General features: G+C 41.6%; 1 protein-coding gene across 1 annotated transcript in view; it reads right to left on the bottom strand.

The window, feature by feature from the left end:
- The window catches only part of LOC119646422, a 145,329-nt gene that overhangs the window by 22,695 nt on the left and 103,501 nt on the right, over positions 1-19,133 (bottom strand). The window contains exons 3-4 of the mRNA XM_038046867.1: positions 8,861-9,032; positions 8,639-8,792 (exon numbers count right to left, since the gene is read on the bottom strand). Of these exons, the coding sequence (XP_037902795.1) occupies positions 8,639-8,792; positions 8,861-9,032 (326 nt within the window). The remainder of the gene's footprint in view (positions 1-8,638; positions 8,793-8,860; positions 9,033-19,133) is intronic.

The raw sequence follows: 19,133 nt of genomic DNA, 5'->3' as shown, positions 1-19,133 counted from the left end.
GGTGGAACAGGAGCCTAGCCAAAATGAGAACAGAGGTACGAAAACCGCGCAAAACAAACCAGGGATTGGTCGAGGTACAAAAATGCACTGACTGCGTATAGATACGCGATCAGGGAAGCAAAACGGAACAGTTTCGGGGAATTCTATGAAGGGATTAAACAAATTACAGAATCAAACAACCTTTACAAAGCTGTAGCCAAAGACGGGGCAATATCTTCTGTCTGTTTGAGGAAGGAAGACGAGACATTTACCGAAAGTGAGGAGGATAAAGTATACATGCTTCTTAAAACTCATTGCGCGGGATCCTACCCCACGGCGGAAGGCGACAATATTCTGCCTGACACCCCAACAATGAATAAAAGCGGAAGAAAGGAGAATTGGATACTAGCAAAAAAGGTATGGCCAGAAGCTAGGGTAAGGTGGTCAGTGGAAACTTTTAAACCACTGAAATCACCCAGAGTAGATAACATCTTCCCAGCACTAATCCAAAGAGGCCTAGAAATCAACTTAGAGCCTCTTTTGAGGGTGGTGAGGGTCAGCGGAGTCCTGAGATATATACTAAGGGCATGGAGCCGGGCAAAAGTGGTCTTTATTTTAAAAGCTAATAAAAGAGATCCTTTTCATCCTAAACATTGTTCGTACTCAAAACGATGGAGAAGGTCATAGACAACAATATTAGAACTAACGTTCTAAAGCATAATCCCCTACATTAGTGCCAACGCGCTTACGGGGCAGGACGGTCAACTGAAACTGCTCTGCATCAGCTTATGGTTGTACTATGAAATGCCACAGAAACAAAGGAAATAGCACTGTGTGCGTTTTTGGATATCGAAGAAGCATTCGACAATACATCGCACATTGAGATACAAGATGCCCTGAGCCGCAAGGGAGTGGGAAACATCCTGGCTTTCTGGATGGTCAAAATGCTAGGGAGTAAGCAAATAGAAGTACCGACGGGTACAAATTCTATTGTCATGAATGCTACTCAAGGTTGTCCCCAGGGCGGGGTACTATCATCTAATCTGTATGAGAAAACCTTATGCGATAGAATCCAAACTGGACTAAGAGTTACTAGTGCCTGGTGCAGCAAGGTGAGACTGTGTATCAATCCAGTTAAAACCGCTATGGTACCATTCACTAGGAAACGTAAACTTGATCATTTGCGAGCCATAAGGTTGCACGACAAGGAGGTGAAACGAGAAACAGAGGTCAAATATTTAAGAATTACGCTAGACCAAAAATTACTCTGAAAGGCGCATGTCGGAAACACTTGCCGGAAGGCTACGACGGCTCTGATAACTTATAGGTACAAAGTAGGAGAAAAATAGGATTGCAGCCCGAAAATACTCCTTCGGATATACACTGCAATAGTAAGGCCAATGATTACCTATGGAGCAGTAATCTGGGCACAAAGAACTGAACTGAGCACACAAGCCAGGGAGTCACACAAACTCCAAAAACTGGCTTGAGAGTGGATTAGTGGGGGAATGAGGACATACCGAACGGTATCCCTGGAGGTTCTTCTGGGATTAACCCCTCTCCATCTGCATATACAGATGCAGACAAGGAGGGCAATCTTCAGGATGCTGCCTAAATCAAAGGAAGATTGATATTCTTTCTAGGCGACATCCCGATTTACTAATACCAAAGGATAACATAACAACAAGGTTTCATTTCGATAAAAAGTTTGAAACACGTTGGAGTAACGAGGCAAACTGGCAGAGCGTAGCTGTGAAATACCAGCAACTGATTACCTGATACACTGACGGATCCCTCACGGCAAAGGAAGTTGGTGCTAGGGTCATTGGTCCAAGGGAAATGTACTTGAGGCCAATGGGTAATCACACTAGCATATTCCAGGCGGAAATATGCCCCATAGACAGATGTGCCTCCTGTAATCTCCAAAGGAACTACTAGGGGCAGAACATTGCTATTCTGACAGATAGCCATGCAGCGACCAAAGCACTTAGGTGAACTCTAAGCTGGTAAGGGAATGCCTTGAGAGACTGAATACGCTCGGCATCCAGGCCATGTTTGGTTGGAAGGCAATGAGGCAGTGGACGAACTAGCCAAGAAAGGATCAGGGGCGCCTTTACACGGGCCAGATCCCTTCTGTAGAATCAAAAACAGGTTCGTGGCTATGACATCCAAAAAATGAAGAGGAACGGTTGAGCGAACTTTACTAGGCGGGCCTAGCAGGAATGGAACACTCCAGGGTGCTTATTGGGGGATACAATCGGAAACGGGTGCATGGCTATGACATTCAAAAAATGAAGAGAAACGGCTGAGGGAACTGTACTTGGCGGGCCTAGCAGGAATAGAGCACTCCACGGTGCTTATTGAATTGCTTGAACCCCCCCAAGAAGAATCATAGTGGGAATTCTCACTGCTCACTGTCGGTTAAACTATCACCTAGGGAAGCTAGGGATATCTACGGACACTGCCTGCAGGTTCTTTGCGGAGTGTGATGAAAGCTCCATACACGTTCTGGGACAGTGTGCGGCACTTGTGCAAAGCAGGTCGAGGCGTCTGGAAGAACACTTAATATTAGATGCAAAGTTGAAAAATTTGGAAGTAGGAAATATACTCAAATTCCTAATGATTATCGGCTTGCTTGAAATACTATGATTGTTAGGTACACTATAACCAGTGAAATGGCCACAATAGTTCTTTAAAGATGCGGCGCGACTTCCCCTTAACACTGTAATTTTGCTAATAAATTTGGTCTATATACCTCTTCTTTTGGGCCAAAGAAGTCCGACGGTTTCGTCTAATACAGAGGCAATTCGTCAGACGCTACTCTATCTCTACCTGGGGAGCAATGTGACCAAAAGCGACAGGTGGTGATTGCTTCTTTATAAACTGATTTGCTTTTCACCTGGACGAAACTACCAGTCGTTCTTTTATAATAATATATGATTACTAATTTCATTTGAGCAGACATCGGTATAAAGGATATTTTAAGAACTAAATGTAATGTAGTATATAAGAATGGCCTTTCAATTAAAATGGCCCCTTTCTTACGTCCCGCACTTCCCACCGCGTAAAGACTTCGAGAAAACAGAACAAAATAAAGGCGAATAGTGGAAGGTTGAAGCTCTATACGAAGTAGTATTGAATGAAGTGCTCTAATACACTCCAAAGCCCAGATTCAGTTGGATTGTCACGCCCATGATTATTATTATTTCATTTGATACCCCACATGGTTATGTTCAGTGAAAAAAAAATTGGTACTTTCCCTTTTGCATGTGCCGGACCTCTCTTGAGCCGAACTTAGAATGATGACGAACAGACAGTTGTAAAAAACCTTTAAAAACAATAAACCCTAATCAACTTTAGATGAATCATCCTACCTAATATACAACAAGTCGGGAAACCTGCAGCTAGACAACCGAGATATAAAAGGTTTTGGGTTTCCCTATATGTATCATAGAACCAAACGCCTGAGAGGGTGGATTTTCCAGACAACTGGTCTGGCACCTGGGGTATATAAAATTCATTGTTTTGTTCCATTGCATATGGGTGGGTGCAATTTATACCTCTTGTCAGGTACAGTAGCCTTTGTATTAGAATGTATGGGGTGTGGGACGCTCACGTTTGTCCACCATGCGACGGTTTTCTAAGTTATCTAGGACTACCACTGGAAGATGCTAATTGACTTCATCTAAGTCCAGCTAGTTACTCATGAATTTTAAAATTTAAATCTAATATTCAATCCCTCAAAGATATTTCCTTTCATTTCTATACCTTTTAAAAGAATAGATAAACGTTTAACTGTGTCAGCAACGCAGTAAATGTCGTTCACGATGAGTAAAAAAATCATCTAATCTGTCACTTACGTCTGCTCAAATCAGTTTTAGATTCCCTGGTTCCACCTCCAACACCGCGATGACGAAAGAGCTCATTAAGATCAGTAATAAACATCCACCTCCACTATTTTGGTAATAATTGCTTTTCACTGCGTCCAGCTTCTGGTTTCCGGACTTGTTCAAAGTTTCTTCTAGCGCTACAAGCAGGACCAAATGCAACGGCGACTTAGCCAAAATAAATTTAAACTTGGCAAACTATCTTCAACTAACCTCTGCACCTCACTTTCCCACACCGTGGTTCTAAGTATATTCAGTAATGCCACCTCTTCCGGAAAACAATTTTGGATCTGCAACTCTCTCCTCTTCCAAGTATTAAGTGAAATCTAACGATCTTCAAGAAAATCCGAAAACCAGGATTTCGTCGAGAATCTGAGTACAATCAAATGAAGGGCATTCTTTGTATAACAACCATTTTCTTCTCAAAGTTACGCACAAACTCGCTTAAAACAACAAATCAAACTAAAGCCGGTCATCCAAGTTCAGTTCGGCCTACCAGTTATAGGGCCCATACACTATCAAACAGATTGTGCAACGCAGGCTGTTGCGCAATAATCTGCTAATGTATGGGCACGTTTGATGCGTTGCGCAAATGTTTGACGAATTTCAAACATGTTTGAAATCTTTTGCGCAACGGAGATGTTTGCGCAACGTGTTGTGTAGTGTATGGGCATATTGTGCTCTGTTGCACAATATTTGTCAGGTGATGGCTGAAATATAATTTTCGAGAAGGCAGAATTTTCAACCTCGTCCCCGGAGGGGGTGGAAAGTTTATGGAGGAGAAAGGGGATGGTGCCTCCTGTTCAAACCCGGTCAAAACTCAATGCGCCCATCACCCTTATAAGGTTATGACCATTCAAAGTGGGGTTCCTTTTACATCAGCATGAATTTTCAAACCTATCCCATGAGGAGGACATAATGGGGAGGATAAGTAGAGGAAGGAAAGGTTCTCTTCTTCTAGCCCCGTTAAAGGACAGTGGCGGTCATAATCCCTTTAAAAGATACTGTTTAATTTTGAGCCCTATTCCCGCACTTATAAAGGATGTCCTCTCTCTCAAATTCCCTCCGTCTAATGAGGGGTATTTTGTTATCATCAGTTGAGTCTGCTTACCATACCCCCAGAGAGTAAGAGTACACACAAGAGGATATATAGAAGGAAAAAAATGTCCCTCCTTTCCACTTCTGTCAAAGTTATGGCACCCCGAAAGGGGCTATTTTCGAATCATAAATAAGGTCGAGTAATTACCGTCCCAATGTGGAAGGGGGGCTACAGAGGGGGTCACCCCCACCATTCTATCCCTTCCGATAACAATATAGAGAAATGCAGCACCATTTTAATGGCATGTTATTCGTTCTGTTTCCAACTTGTAACTAATGTTTGAACAAAATTCCACTAACTGTATGGGGACTACAATTGCACAACGCAATGTTGCGCATCGCTCCGTTGCGCAATTTGTTTCACAGTGTATGAGCCCTACGCTTGAAGAGTCCGCGTTTGACCGCCGGCCATAACGCGGATGGGATGCATTTGGTCTGTTATGATCGATGGTGATCGAATGGCAAATAATTCGGCCAACCGGTTAGATATTATTGTGTAGGCTGTGAGCAAGCTTTTATGAGCATTTTTATCGCTGGTGAACATTTTTGATAGATGCTCACAAAAAATATCTCAAATTCTCGTCTCAAGGCTTACCCCGTTCAGAGTTGAACTAATAATGTTGCTGCTTGGCGAAACGTGAAAGGTGCATTCAGTTCAACTGGCGGCCGACTGCATTGCGGGTTCTTCTGACGTAACGGACAGGAAGAACTGAACGTGGATAGCAAGCTTAACAATATCAAAAGCGTAGTTCTCATTCTACCAGCTCATTGCGCTCTTCCTATTTGTATTAACGGGCAAAACATTGACCCTACAGTGTGTATACTTAGGTAGCATTATTTCTAACAAACGGCGGCATTAAAAATTGCGCCACTACACGCCCGTTAAACCTGCCTTCGTCATTTTGCACCTCAACGACAACATCAAGTTGAGGCTATATAAAAGTATAAGCCGAAAAAAACATTGAGAAAGTGTGACAGCTCCATTGCGAGATATGTCATGCAACAAAATCCCCCCCCCCCCAAAATTACACAAAAAAAAAGTTTAACAAGTCACCAAAAATTGACCTTTTAATATTTTTTGATAATCCTATTTTGCGGACTGTGGTTAAGTCTGCACGTTAAAATGCCGTGTACATTTTCTTCTTTAAGGTGATCACAGCGCCCTCTGGCGTAGCAGCAGGAAATAATATTTTTTTGGAGACGGGTGTATAAGTTGCTCTGTATTTCAATAACGAACTATGCTATCGTGCTGCTTACTCCACATGCTCAAGATATTAATAAATATATAGTGAATTTGTACATATATAAATATATACGCATTTGTACCTGCATCCAGTGCTTTACAAAAATGTCAAAAAAAGCGAAAAAAAAACGGCCTTCACACGGAGGACCCCCCTAAGAAACGAGCTTCTTTCTCCACTATATCGGAAATATCCGTTGGTGCGTAGTACTGCACAATTGAAATGTTCTTTGACCTGGATTGAAGTCTTGTAGTCAAAAACCGGCTCCCGATTATGTGAATACGTCTCGTAGCGGCTTTCATCAACAGTCTACTATCCCTAAAAGAGTTTCATCATCTCACTTCACTTAGGCTCAAAATGTCCAGCTTATATCGCTGGAATCTTGGCTCAAGTTGGTGCAAGCAAGCATTCTGGAAGTTATCAGTTCCATTCCCACGAAGCACGTGCACGGGAGAAATTTTTACAGCGCAGGTGTGATAACTTAGCGAAACACTTTTGACAGTTTGAGCATTGCTAACGTGAAGTAGAACGCATTCTTTGAGTATATTCTTACTTACTCACAGGGCACACACGAAAAAAAAAAAATAAAAAAATAATATACATGCAGCTACTCATGATGGAGCACAAAATCTGGCAAAAACCTGCTCAACCAACATCAACAGCTGATACGAAATCTACCTCGTGGTGATTGCAGCGAGGTCTTTTTATACAAACAACTGCAGACAGAGAGGGATGAAGGTAAGTCTTCCGCGTCTCAAAACAGGACGAGTCTCCATACGGGCAAAAGGAAGCAGCGAGGGAGCGTTTTATCAATAAGACACGTGTGCAAAACCTGGTCGAATATCAAGGCCGCCATGAAAGCATAGCCAGAATACAACTGTACCCAGCAATGAGAGAATTCGGCGTCCATCTATTGATAAGACTAGACTGGTCCTGATCAACGCGTGAGCCCAGACAACAACAGAATCACTCTGGATACCATTCATAATCAATAACGGCCTAAAACTTGTGCTCTGTGAATGCCAAATACACTACTTTCTTCGAATCCAACCAACAGAACCGATGACGGCTTAGACGGCAAAATCCTTTTATGGTTCTTGGCAGCCAGCAGAGTCTATTTCCTCTTACAAAAACTGCTGCTCGAAACGTCTAACCATATGGCCAAAACACCTATCACACTACATCCAATAGACAGTACCCACACTCAATGGACCAGGTTTGCGAATGTATTAGGGAAGGTTATCCGTACACATCATAGACCGAAGTTCGGTCCATTGAGTGTGGATACTACTACATTAAATGTACTGTGGCTCCTGTAGAATACAATGATCTCCTCATATATTTCTTGGAAACTCGGTGTAGAGATAAACAAATTGCGAACTCTTAATCGCATTTGAGAGAAGAATTCTTTGAAGAATTTTTAGCCCCTGCGCCGTAGAGAGCAAATCCGGGCTCGGAATGAAAATTAAACAGGTTTGGGGTGAAAAATATATGGGGCCGGTATTGTCCGTTTTTCCATTGAAATTTATGTTCCGGGTTCCTAAGAAAATTCGGGCCCGAGGTGAATCCCCAATTTCCATTTCCCTCTCGTCAAGCTGGTTTAGCCCCTTACAAAAGGATAAACGATTCCGTAGCCTATATAACGACGAAAATTTATGAGCCAGACCACGACCCAGCTCAGTAGACTGCCGGGAGGACCATCCAGTCTGGAAAGTCTACAGGCGCAATATCTATCTCAGAAAAAGAAGACGTGGCAGGTCCTGCCTCAGAGCAGAAAAATGCTAGGGATGTCAAATTGGGGGTTTTTAGAGTTTCTTATTAAGGCAGGCCTAGACCGAACACCGGTTGTTGCGCCGCTGATAAAGATTATAATATTATTGGATTTATTTATGCAAATATTACGAAGGAATTTCATAAAGGTGCATCACAATGTCATTTCCAAGAGTTTTCGTTGCATAGATACTGAACTACATAAGTCTGTTACAGTTTATGGTAAAATTGATAGACAAGAGGTAGCTTCCTCCAAACTACAATTTTTAGTTTTAAATGTAAATATATAGTATATTTGGGGCCGACTTACCCCCTTCATCAGTACAAAGCCACTTTATGGTACCTATAATCTGAGAGCTTCAAAATTCTTTAATAGTTTTGCAACCATTGCTACAACTTGAGCGAGCAACCCCAGCTTGCCTACAGAAGTGGTACTTCGCTGCAACTTGCAACTTGATTGGCAAGCAGGTTGCCCATTGCTGGTTAGTATAACAGTCAGTTTCTGACTACTGACATCGATGACACCGGTGGGATGAACTTCAAAGCTAACAGGGTATAACTTCACCCGAAAAAATCGCTAAATCAGAAAGGCGACACCGCTAATGAACGGTACAAACCCTGATCGAAAAGAAAAAGATGAAAACCGACTTTATAAAAACTTACCCTTTCAAATTTAAGTTCGAAAGCTTTTCGGTTGCATCTGCCAAGTCTGAGTCCTTATCTGTTTCCGTTTCTGTTAAATTCTTATCTGTTTTCCAGATATCAGTTTGGGTAATGCTATTTTCCATGTTAAGTTCACTTATTTCATCTGGGGTAACTATATAAGTAAATAAAACGATGCAAGTATTATGCAAGATGGAAATATTGTTTGGTTTGCCAACATACGAAAAATTTCCAAGAACTTCTCCGCTGATTCGAATTTCTCGAGTTTCTTAAGTATTTTCTTAAGATGGTTGCAGACCGACGAGAAATTTAAACCTTCTAATAGATTACATTTTTTATCCCAATAGAAAGGCAATCGTCCTTTTTCTAGATATGCAATCCATTTTCCGATCATCTGAAATAAGTAATAAATAAAAATTAAATGAATGCAAGTGGAGAGGTAAAAAGAGAGCATTCCTGATAACAAATGCATTGCATAAGTGAAGTTGGAATAGACATGGCGTTATCAAAATATGAGATGAGGGTACTTTCGCTTGTTAATAGAAAGCCTGTAACAATAATCGATAATGACCTATTACCATGAAACCTCAAATTTGACTGGGTGAAAGAGACATAACAAGGAGTTTTCTTCCTACCAAATCGAAAATTTAAGGGTGTATTGATTGATTTCTAAAATATATAATTGAATATTTACTTTACTTTTTATATTTGTATCTATCACAATCGGTTGGTGGCAAAAGTAACCAGAAATTTTCTAACTAGTAACGAATTAACCGAATCAGTCGATACAGAAATTCCGATACGTCTCGCTCGGCAGCTGCGGCTAGAAGAGAAAGTAACACTCCGCGCCGACCTAGTGCTAGGCCGACAGATATGTCTGCGGTAGTTCAGTGCATCGGCGAAGGGTGCTTTCGATACGACACATGGCCGGCCATGCAGTGCGTAGTTCGCGTCTCTGCTGTGCCGCCACCAGCTGAAACTACATGGGTTCAGCGGCGAAACCCGGGATTCCGCCAATCGTGTTACTGGGCGAACCTGACACTTTGCTACCGCTCCCCCAATTTGACGAAAGCCTTAAGTTTCGAGAAGGAAACCCATTTGGGCCCGTCCCAGACCGAGCTTGTAAGAGTACTTCCGTTGCTCCAGGACTTCAAATGGCCCTCATCAAATGCTTGCAACGGCTTCTGAGAACCATCCACCCTAATGAGGAGCGGCGCGCATGTCTCGAGTCCCTCGGAGTATCGACCTCCGTCGTCGTATGTCGGAAAGGTGGAGTCGGCCGCAGTTTTGAAACCGTGTCCCTAAGCAGACGCAGCATGCTGGAATCGCTTAACCCTGATCTGGAATATAGCACAGACAGAGAGTCACAGATTCTCCTTATGCGCTATCTCCAAAGAAGGCCAAGAAGGGCGAAAGGCAAGATCTGTGAAAACTGCAGATCGTCACGAGCCATTAATGCGGCCTTCAGCGTATGATTCCATTGCTCCAGAATTAGACTGCGGCGGATGGTACTACCTAACTCCGAGAAAATGGTAGGTTCAAATTGCATTTCCTGGTCCGTAAAGATAACTACTGGTACACCAATGCGCGGGTTCCATTCTCGGCAGAGGGCCCCAGCACATAATTGTGCAGTAATGTCAGTTAGGGGTATTGTTTCAGGCCACCGATAAACCTGTCGATGATTGTGAGGCAATACTTGTAATCGTGTGAGTCTCGCAAAAGGTCAACGATGTCGAGGTAAATGATGTGGAAGCGATTGGTCGACCGAGGGAATACACCTACTTCCTTTTCTGCGTGGTTGTTGATCTTACACTTCTGGCTTGCGATGCACTGTCTGGCCCAGGAGTTTCCGTCCTTGTTCATGGACTGCTAGTAGTATTTTCTGGTGACTAGCCCGTTCCTCGTCCTGATGCCTGAGTGCGCAAGATCATGTACTGCGTGGAATACTTCCCTGCGAAAATTGGCCGGGAAAAATGGCCTAGGTCTTTTGTCTGAGGTTTAGCAGAATAAGTATAAATTTGGTCAGAAGATAGAAAACTCCTTGAACTTGTATGTGGAGAATGTCCGCAGGCTCTGAAGCTGTGCTTCATCTTTATGCGCCTCGGCGATTGTCGTATAATCGACCGCGGCGGCGACTGTAACTTCTGAGAATCGTGGCAAAGAGTCTGCAATGACATTGTATTTTCCAGACACGTGTTGGATGTCGGAAGTGAACTGGCTAATAAAGCTAAGTTGCCAAAGTTGACGAAAATATGCTTTGTCGAGCTTTTGTTAGAGCGCGAACGTAAGGGGCTTGTGGTTCGTGAACACAGTGAACGGCCTGCCTTAGAAGGTGCCGAGTAACTCACGATCGTAGGCGCTGTGGTTACCTTGAGCTGGGTTTAGTTGTTTAGAAAAGAAGCTCAACCGTCGCCAAGTTTGGTTCACCCGTTGGTGAAGCGCAGCACCTACCTCTGTAGGCATCGACGAACACGGTTAGGGGTGCATATGGCCGAGGAAATGCCAGAAGTATAGCATCAAACAGCAGTTGTTTGACGGTTCCGGATGCTCGGACGATCTCTGCAGACCATGAAACTTCGCGGGAGTGTTTTGTTTTGGGCCCAGACAAGTAAGCGTTGATGATCGCTTGATGGTGGGCCTTAGTCAAGAGACGACGATAGAAGTTTAACACAGATCCTTTCCGTGGTTAGCAGGGGAAAGTTTTTAATTGCTTCAAACTTGTCTGGGTCTAGTTGAATTCCGTCAGGGGTAAATCATGTTGCCGAGAAATTTCACCTGCCTTTGCAGGAATTTGAATTTTCCAACGTTTAAAACGAGCCCGCCTCAAGGGAACGTTGCAAATACATTCGAGATGGTCCAAATGCTCAGATTCGGAAGAAACAGAAGTACAGGTTTCATAGAACAGAGTGAATGAATCCCTGGAATGTTTGCGCTGCGTTGTACAAGCCAAATGTCATCCTGGTGACTTCGGTATATCTTCGGGAGCTACAAGGATCTGGTGGCACGCCTTGCCTAGATCCAACGTCAAGAAAACATGGCAGTTTGGATATCGGTCAGCAACTGTCTGAGAATCTAGACGCTTGTAATATCTGCAAGGCTTCCCGCCGTTTGGCTTGAGGACCATATGGAGTGGAGATGACAAAGAGCTATTGAAGGTCTACATATACCCTGTTTCATAAGATCTTCGAAATCTTTCTTTGCAACAGCTAGCTTCTGGGGTAATAGGGGACGCATCTTTGAGAAGATCGGGGAGCCGGTAGTGTTAATATTGTGCTGCACACCGTGCTTAACCGGCTGGGAGAAAGCCGAAACAATGCAACCACCGACGTAAGCGAACCACTGAAAGCGAACTGAGCGCAGACCGGATCGGAAACTTCACGCCGGCTCTTGAACGAGTGTGCTTTTATTGTATTATTTTATAAAAATAAAAATGTATGTGAAATATTATGTAGAAAACTTCTATGTGATTTTTATAGTAAAAAGTGTGGTTTTAGCACTAGTTGGGATGAAGTTGATAGACCGTCTCCTTTCCTGCGAAACCCCTTGCGATGGAAGCAATTAGCAGAATTGAAAGTTATTGATGAATCGCCTTTTCGGCAGCATTGACCATATCGACAGCGGTGATCTGCCTCCTATCAGAAACGGCGAAATGGCCAAATGGAGAGAACTCCTGGAGGCACTAAGATTTGGTTGGGGCGTGAATGATTGTCGGTTGGCTGTGGAATAATCGATGATGCTTGCGCAACACCAATAAAAGAACTTTCTGGAGCCAAATTTTGAGCTGTACTTATATGCTCTGAATGCGAACTAGATCCACAAGTTGTATGGAAATTCGAATTGCTGGTAGTCTGTTCTTCGTTCTTAATTTGAAAGCAGCATGGAAATTAAAAACGCATTGCCGACCTCGACAATTCGCAAAGCTACAAACGTACAACTCGAAACTTCAATTACGAGTGTTTTGCGTTCGGCACCAGCTTGTTCAACAGTTTAGTGGTATTTTGTATTTTTCCGTTTATTTTTAAGGCTTTGTGTGAAACAAAACCTTATTAGAATCGATTCGATGTCGGTATGTACGTCTGTCTGTCTGTCACACCCGATTTATTCAGAAAATTGATGAGAGCATGTCGTCTGTTGTTCACTTTACATAAAGTAAGTAGCGCCATTTTATGCTAAGTTGAGGAGGGGGCTCCCCATTCATGTGAATGGAGGGTGCAATTTTTTTTTACTGAATGTGGCCAAGTGGGATATCAAATGAAAAGAGTCAATTAGTACTTTTTGAGTGAACCGCAGGGGAGTGATGACTCCAAATAAGACCCCCAAAAAGTGTAACAGGTCTCGTTCTCAGAGCCTATCCAACCCAAAAATCTGAAAAAAATCACAATGCTGTATCTAACCGAAATTTAGGCCTCAAAATACATCCCCTTCCGATATCTGCATGAATAATCGGAATACCGGAAACCTCCCTTAAGTTCGTGCTAGAACTAAAAACTAAAATTTGGCAATTACATAAGCGGTAACATAGGGCATAAGAAAAACCAACTATTATTGGCGAAGCTAAAATAGGTGAAACTTTTACATTTTGCGTGAATTTCGTTCATTCTAAAACGTTCATGACGTCATCATAACATTTGTGTAAAACAAAACCTTATGAAAATCGATTCTCTGTCTGTATGTCTGTCGCGCGCACTTTTATCCAAAACCGCTAAACCGATCCGATATGAAATCCCACGCATACAGCGAGCGACATAAATTTAATAATAATAATAATCGTTGGCGTAACAATCCATATAGAATAAAGGCCTCGAAGTGTGTTAGAGCACTTCATTCAAGACCGGAACGGTATACTACAGAATAACAGTATCCCTGTAGGAGGCAATGTGCTGAGTGGACTGGTATCCAACGTCAAATCACGATACAAATTCGACTGCCACCAGCGAGATTTGAACCATGACCTTCCGTACGATAGCTTTGTGCTCTAACCACTCAGCTATCCGCACCCGCACACGACATAAATCTAGGTGGATTTTAAAGGGGGCTCCCCATACATGCAAAGGGGGGATTTAACTTTTTTTTCACCGGATATAGCTCGAGAATTATTGACATTAAAGTCGCATTTATGAAGAATCTACTTCTCCCCAGCCGTTTTTAAGTTTTCGTGTAAAACACTTATATGAAATCTAAGCCTCGAGAGATGTCCTATTCCGAAATCTACCCAAATAAACTTACTAATAGTATACTACTAATTTGTAGAAATTGACTCAAAAACTCCCCTTCGGTTCATCCTAGGAGTACTTTGCACCGGCATAGAGGGCAGTATTGTGCATACGCATGTTAAGTTTCATCGAAAATCCAACAATTGGTGTCAAAATTATAGGACTTCAAACTTATCAATTTCGAGCGAATTAACAACTTCTTAAGACATACAAATACGACGCTGACGTCATAATTAACGAAAATAATTGAAATTCGAGTGAAATATTAAAATTCCATTTATGAAGAATCTATTTCTCCTCAGCCCTTTTTAAGATTTTGTGTGAAACAAAACCTTATTAGAATCGATTCCGTATCTGTCTCTCTTTCTGTCTGTCACACCCGATTTATTCGGAAATGACTAGACCGATTGTCACGAAAATTGGTAAGAGCGTGTGATCTGTTGTTCCTTTACATACGCCAAGTGGCACCATTTTGTATTAAGTTTAAGGGGGGCTTCCCATACATGTGAATGGAGGGTGCAATTTTTTTTTTCCATAAAATATTGCCGAGTAGTACTTTTCGGAAATGGTTCCATAGTTGGTATCGAATGAAACATAGGGCTCAAAACATGACCGCGAAAAGGGTAACAGGTCTCGTTTTCAGAACCTATCCAACCGAAAAATCATGAAAAAAAAATCACAGTAGTGCATCTCTACGAAATCTAGGTCGGTTCCGGTTCCGATATCTGCACAAATAAAGTTAATAATAGTATATTTCCACATTTAGAAATTTACCCGTCCATCCCAGAAATACAAAATTCGGCTGGGTGTAAAGGATAACATAGTGCACAATTTGGTCAAGTTTGAAGAAAATCCAACTATTATTAACAAAGTTATACGGGATGAATCCCTGCCATTTTTTGTGAATTTCGTGCATTCTACAGCGTTTATCGTTTATCCGTTTATATTTTGTTTTAGTTTTTTAGTCATTTGTATATGAACATCAATTACTCCAAACAGACGTGTGTGTATGTAGGTAAATAGTATATGGGTGCTAATGAAGTTTGCGGGTAGTGTCTAATTCAGATAGATATATTTATACATTAGACCTGTCGTATTTAATATATGTACAATAAATGTAGATATGTATACTACTCTGCACGAAGTAAATCGGAAATATGGATACTAATCAATTTGTACACGTGCATATTCGGAAGTATTCAGAAATAGGCAGTTTGTTTGTTTAGGGTGAGGATAATATCTATGGCTGTAATATACGTATGTCTTGTAGTTTGGAAAAATGTGAAGGAATTATGCTGAATTTGTATAGTTATATATCGATAGGAAAAATGCGCATTGAAGTTTCTTACATAAGATGAACACAAAAACTTTATACCGAAAGCGCGTGCTTCTAGTATTCCGACTTGTTTGTATCTGTTGTAGGTTAAATTCTTCACATTTGCTAATAATATTAAACTCAGAGTGTGAAGCGTATGAGGTTGACTATTATCAGTACAGGGCTTTCCATCAAATGATTTATTTAAATCGCTTTGAATAGAGGGCACTGGAATTTTTACCTATGTGACACGAAGGTGTCATGCACTCATCGCTCCTCATATCTTTTTCTTTTACCTCAGCCTTTGTCCCGTTCACAAGTGAGATCGTTAGCGTGACCATACCATCGAAAACGCTTCACTCGCAGTTTTCCCACGATCGGTTCAATCCCATATCGATCGCGGATATTCGCAGTTCGGATGTGATTAAAACGTGTCACGCCACAAAGTAACATCTTCATATCCATTACCGCAAGGCGGCGTTAATTGTCTTTTATAGTCGGCCAACACTCAGAACTATAGAGCGGAAAACGGGCGACATTGCGGTAAATTTTAGATTTGAGACCTTCGCTCATACGTCAATCACAAAGTACACCAGTTGTGGAATGCCACTTCATCCAGGTTGCGTTAATGCGTGAAGCAATTTCATTACGCAGTTCTCCATTGGTTGATAGCATTAAGCCGGGATGTTTAAATCGCTCAGTTCTGGGCAGGTTACTGCCGATTTAAATATCGCGAGTCAATTCTATCAGCTAAAGGGGAACTGCGTTATTCTCCTCGCACCGGGAAACACCAATTCCTTTATAGTTGAAGCACCAAGCTTCCGGTTTCCCGACTTGTTTTTCCAATAATTTCGAGTCAGACTGGTATATTTTTCGCTTTTATACTAATCTCCGATGAATTTTGATTGTGCCGTTTGTTTGGGTAATTAATCAGATAGTTTTGAATCTAAATGTAAAGCGAGAAATCGCCACATAGAACCGAGGTCTTGAAAATTGCTAACAACAGCATGATCGAGTGTTAATTCGTGTTGAAAAAATGAAAACTCGGTTCACTTTCGGATGCACTATCGGGGTCACCACAGTATAGTTACTTCACTTTTTATATTTGCATTAACTTTATTTGTATTCTATCACAATTGCTTTACAAAGGTTATTGACAAAAGTAGCTAAAAATGTTTTAACTTGACAAATTAATGGAATCAGGTGATAGAAAAAATCCGATTCGTCTTCCTCGGCAGCTGCAGCCAGAAGAGGAAGTAGCGCTCTGCGCTAGTCTAGCTAGGCCGCCAGATGGGATGTCGGAGGGTACATGAACATGAACATGAACATGAACAGAGCTTTTTAAGTTTTTGTGTAAAATAAAACCTCATTAAAATCGGATTACTGTCTGTCTGCTTGTCACACGCGTTTTTCCCAGCAGCGGTTATAGCGAGTGTGAACGCTCATACATACGATGCGTTACATCGTTCTACGTTGCATTTAAGGGGGAGTACCCTATACATGTGAAGGGGGGGTATACATTTTCACCAAATATAGTCATGTGGGGTATCAAAAGAAAGGCCTCGGTTAGTAGTTTCCGAACCCGGTCTAAGTTTTGATATTTTTTGGAAAACTGGGAAGTGTGGGGGACTGAAAGTGATCATTTTTTCCACGGACCCGTTCTCAGAAACTATCCAACACAAAAATCCGAAAAAATCATGAGGCTGCCCTTACATAGTGCCTAAACTCCGAAATACCCTCCATACCGACATCTTTTCAAATAAAGTTAATAACAGTTAATAATATTACTATAATTTTTAGTAATTAACTGCAAAACCCCCCTTAGGTTCGTCATAGAATCACGGAATTGTACAGTAATGTAGTCCATGATTCTATCCAGTTTAGTGGAAATCGCACTATTACTAACAAAACTACAATAGGTCAAAGTTGTCGCTTCCCTGCAAATTTAAAACTTTGAATGTCAGTATCTAGTGAAGGTGGATATTCTTACATAATATTGTATATGCATATATTACATGCTAGGTACTAATGGAACAAATGTGTACTCCAATGTCATTATAAAAGGAATACACAAAACCTTTCATACCAAGAACGTCCAGGTCTGGTTTCCCGACTTTTTATCAGCTGGCGTCAATTTTGGAATTTTAAGGCAAAGTAAAGCACCTAATATTTAGTCGATATAAGGCCGAATGCACTGTTTGGAATAAAGCTTTCAAAAAAAGAAAAATTATGAGCGTTGAACTGATTGTAATTCCATTGAACTACAAGCGGACTTGCACGGTTACTTTTGGCGGGCTTTTATGTTTTTTAGGTTTTATATAAACACAAAGCCTTACTAAAATCAATTCAATATCTGCTTGTTAGTCTGTCACACCCGATTTACTCAAAAAACGGCTAAACCGATTGTCACGAAATTCGATAAGAAGGTGTGGTCTGTGAATCCTTTTACATATAGCTATTGACGCCATTTTGTTTGAGGACGATCTCCCCATACATGTGAAACGGGGCATCAAATGAAAGGGCTCGATTAGTATTTTTCGAAAATGATCTTGTTTCTGATATTGGGCGAAACATAGAGAAGTGAGGGCTCAAAATGTGTACCACAAAAAGTGAAGTAAATCTCGTTCCCAGAACCTATTCAACCAAACAATTTAAAAAATCACAATGATGGATCTTTACCAAATCTAAACTTCAAAATACATTCGTTTTTGATATTTGCACAAATAAAGTTAATAATGGTATATTTCCATATTTCAGAAATTTGGATTGACGTAAGCGATAACATAAGGCACAATTTGGTCAAGTTTGAAGAAAATCCAACTATTATTAGATAAGTTACAGAGGGTTGAACTTCTCCATTTTTTTTGTCAATTTCGTGCATTCTACAACTTGTATGACGTCATCATCACATATCAATTTGTTAATACCACAACAAACTCAGTCTATATGAACGGGGGTCCAAAAACAACATTTTGCTTTAGTTTTTAGTCAATTGTATAATATATCAATATCAATTATTCCAGGCAGACATATGCGTGTATATGGACTAATGAAGTCCGGATAGCTAACGGTAGTCGAAAACATAAATAAAGGTGATTGAAGAAAGAGTGCGCCTACTCAAAAATACTGAAATCAGTTATAATTGTGTGATTTGGGGAGATGGGTCGACGCACTTCAACGGAGTTTCAAAGCTTCCGTACGACAGCTCTAACCACTCAGCTATCCGGACACATTGTACCAAGATAGCGATCCAAAACTCAAATCCGCTATAGTGCAATCTTGGCTAATTTGGAACTGCCCACATTTCATCTAAACACCCGCTTAATCCCCAGATTTAAACTTCATTAAAAATATATGGCATATGCTAAAATTAGGTCTCCGAAAATACCATACTTCTAATGTCCAAAGTTTGAAAGCGGCGCTTAAAGGAATATATGTGGTTGTCTTTCACCCCTTTGTTGGGGTATAGCGTGTCAACCATACGCTCACCGTTACCTGAAATTCGCTTCAGCTCCCTCTACAACTTCCCGAGACCCTCGCACTTGTCCTGTACTGCTCTGTGCCAAGTGCCTTCGGGGCGACCCACTCGTTTACCATCTTGGGAGAGTGGATCCCACTGCACGCCATAGCACGCAATGCAATTTTTGCCCCCCCCCCTTAATGTGTGACCTATCCATTGCCACTTCCCTCTTTTTACCATATCGCATGCGAGCACCGAGCCTGTGCGCCGACCAAGTTCTTCATTTGAGATAGTGCCTGTCCAGCGTACTCCAATGATACGACGCAGACAGGTATTGACGAAAGCTTGGAACTTTTGAGCAACAGTGAATTTCACTTTCAATGTGCTACTTGCACTAGCACAGAACAGCCTCAACCTGATCTTACTAGTTAAGATAACTGCATTTCCAAGATTTTAGACAGGGCAACGAAAGCGGATCTAGCCCTGTTAATGCGTCGGGTGACACCT

This window comes from Hermetia illucens, chromosome 1 (genome assembly GCF_905115235.1).
Source record: "Hermetia illucens chromosome 1, iHerIll2.2.curated.20191125, whole genome shotgun sequence".
Classification (NCBI taxonomy): Eukaryota; Metazoa; Arthropoda; class Insecta; order Diptera; family Stratiomyidae; genus Hermetia; species Hermetia illucens.
This window is presented reverse-complemented; position numbering and strand designations above follow the sequence as displayed.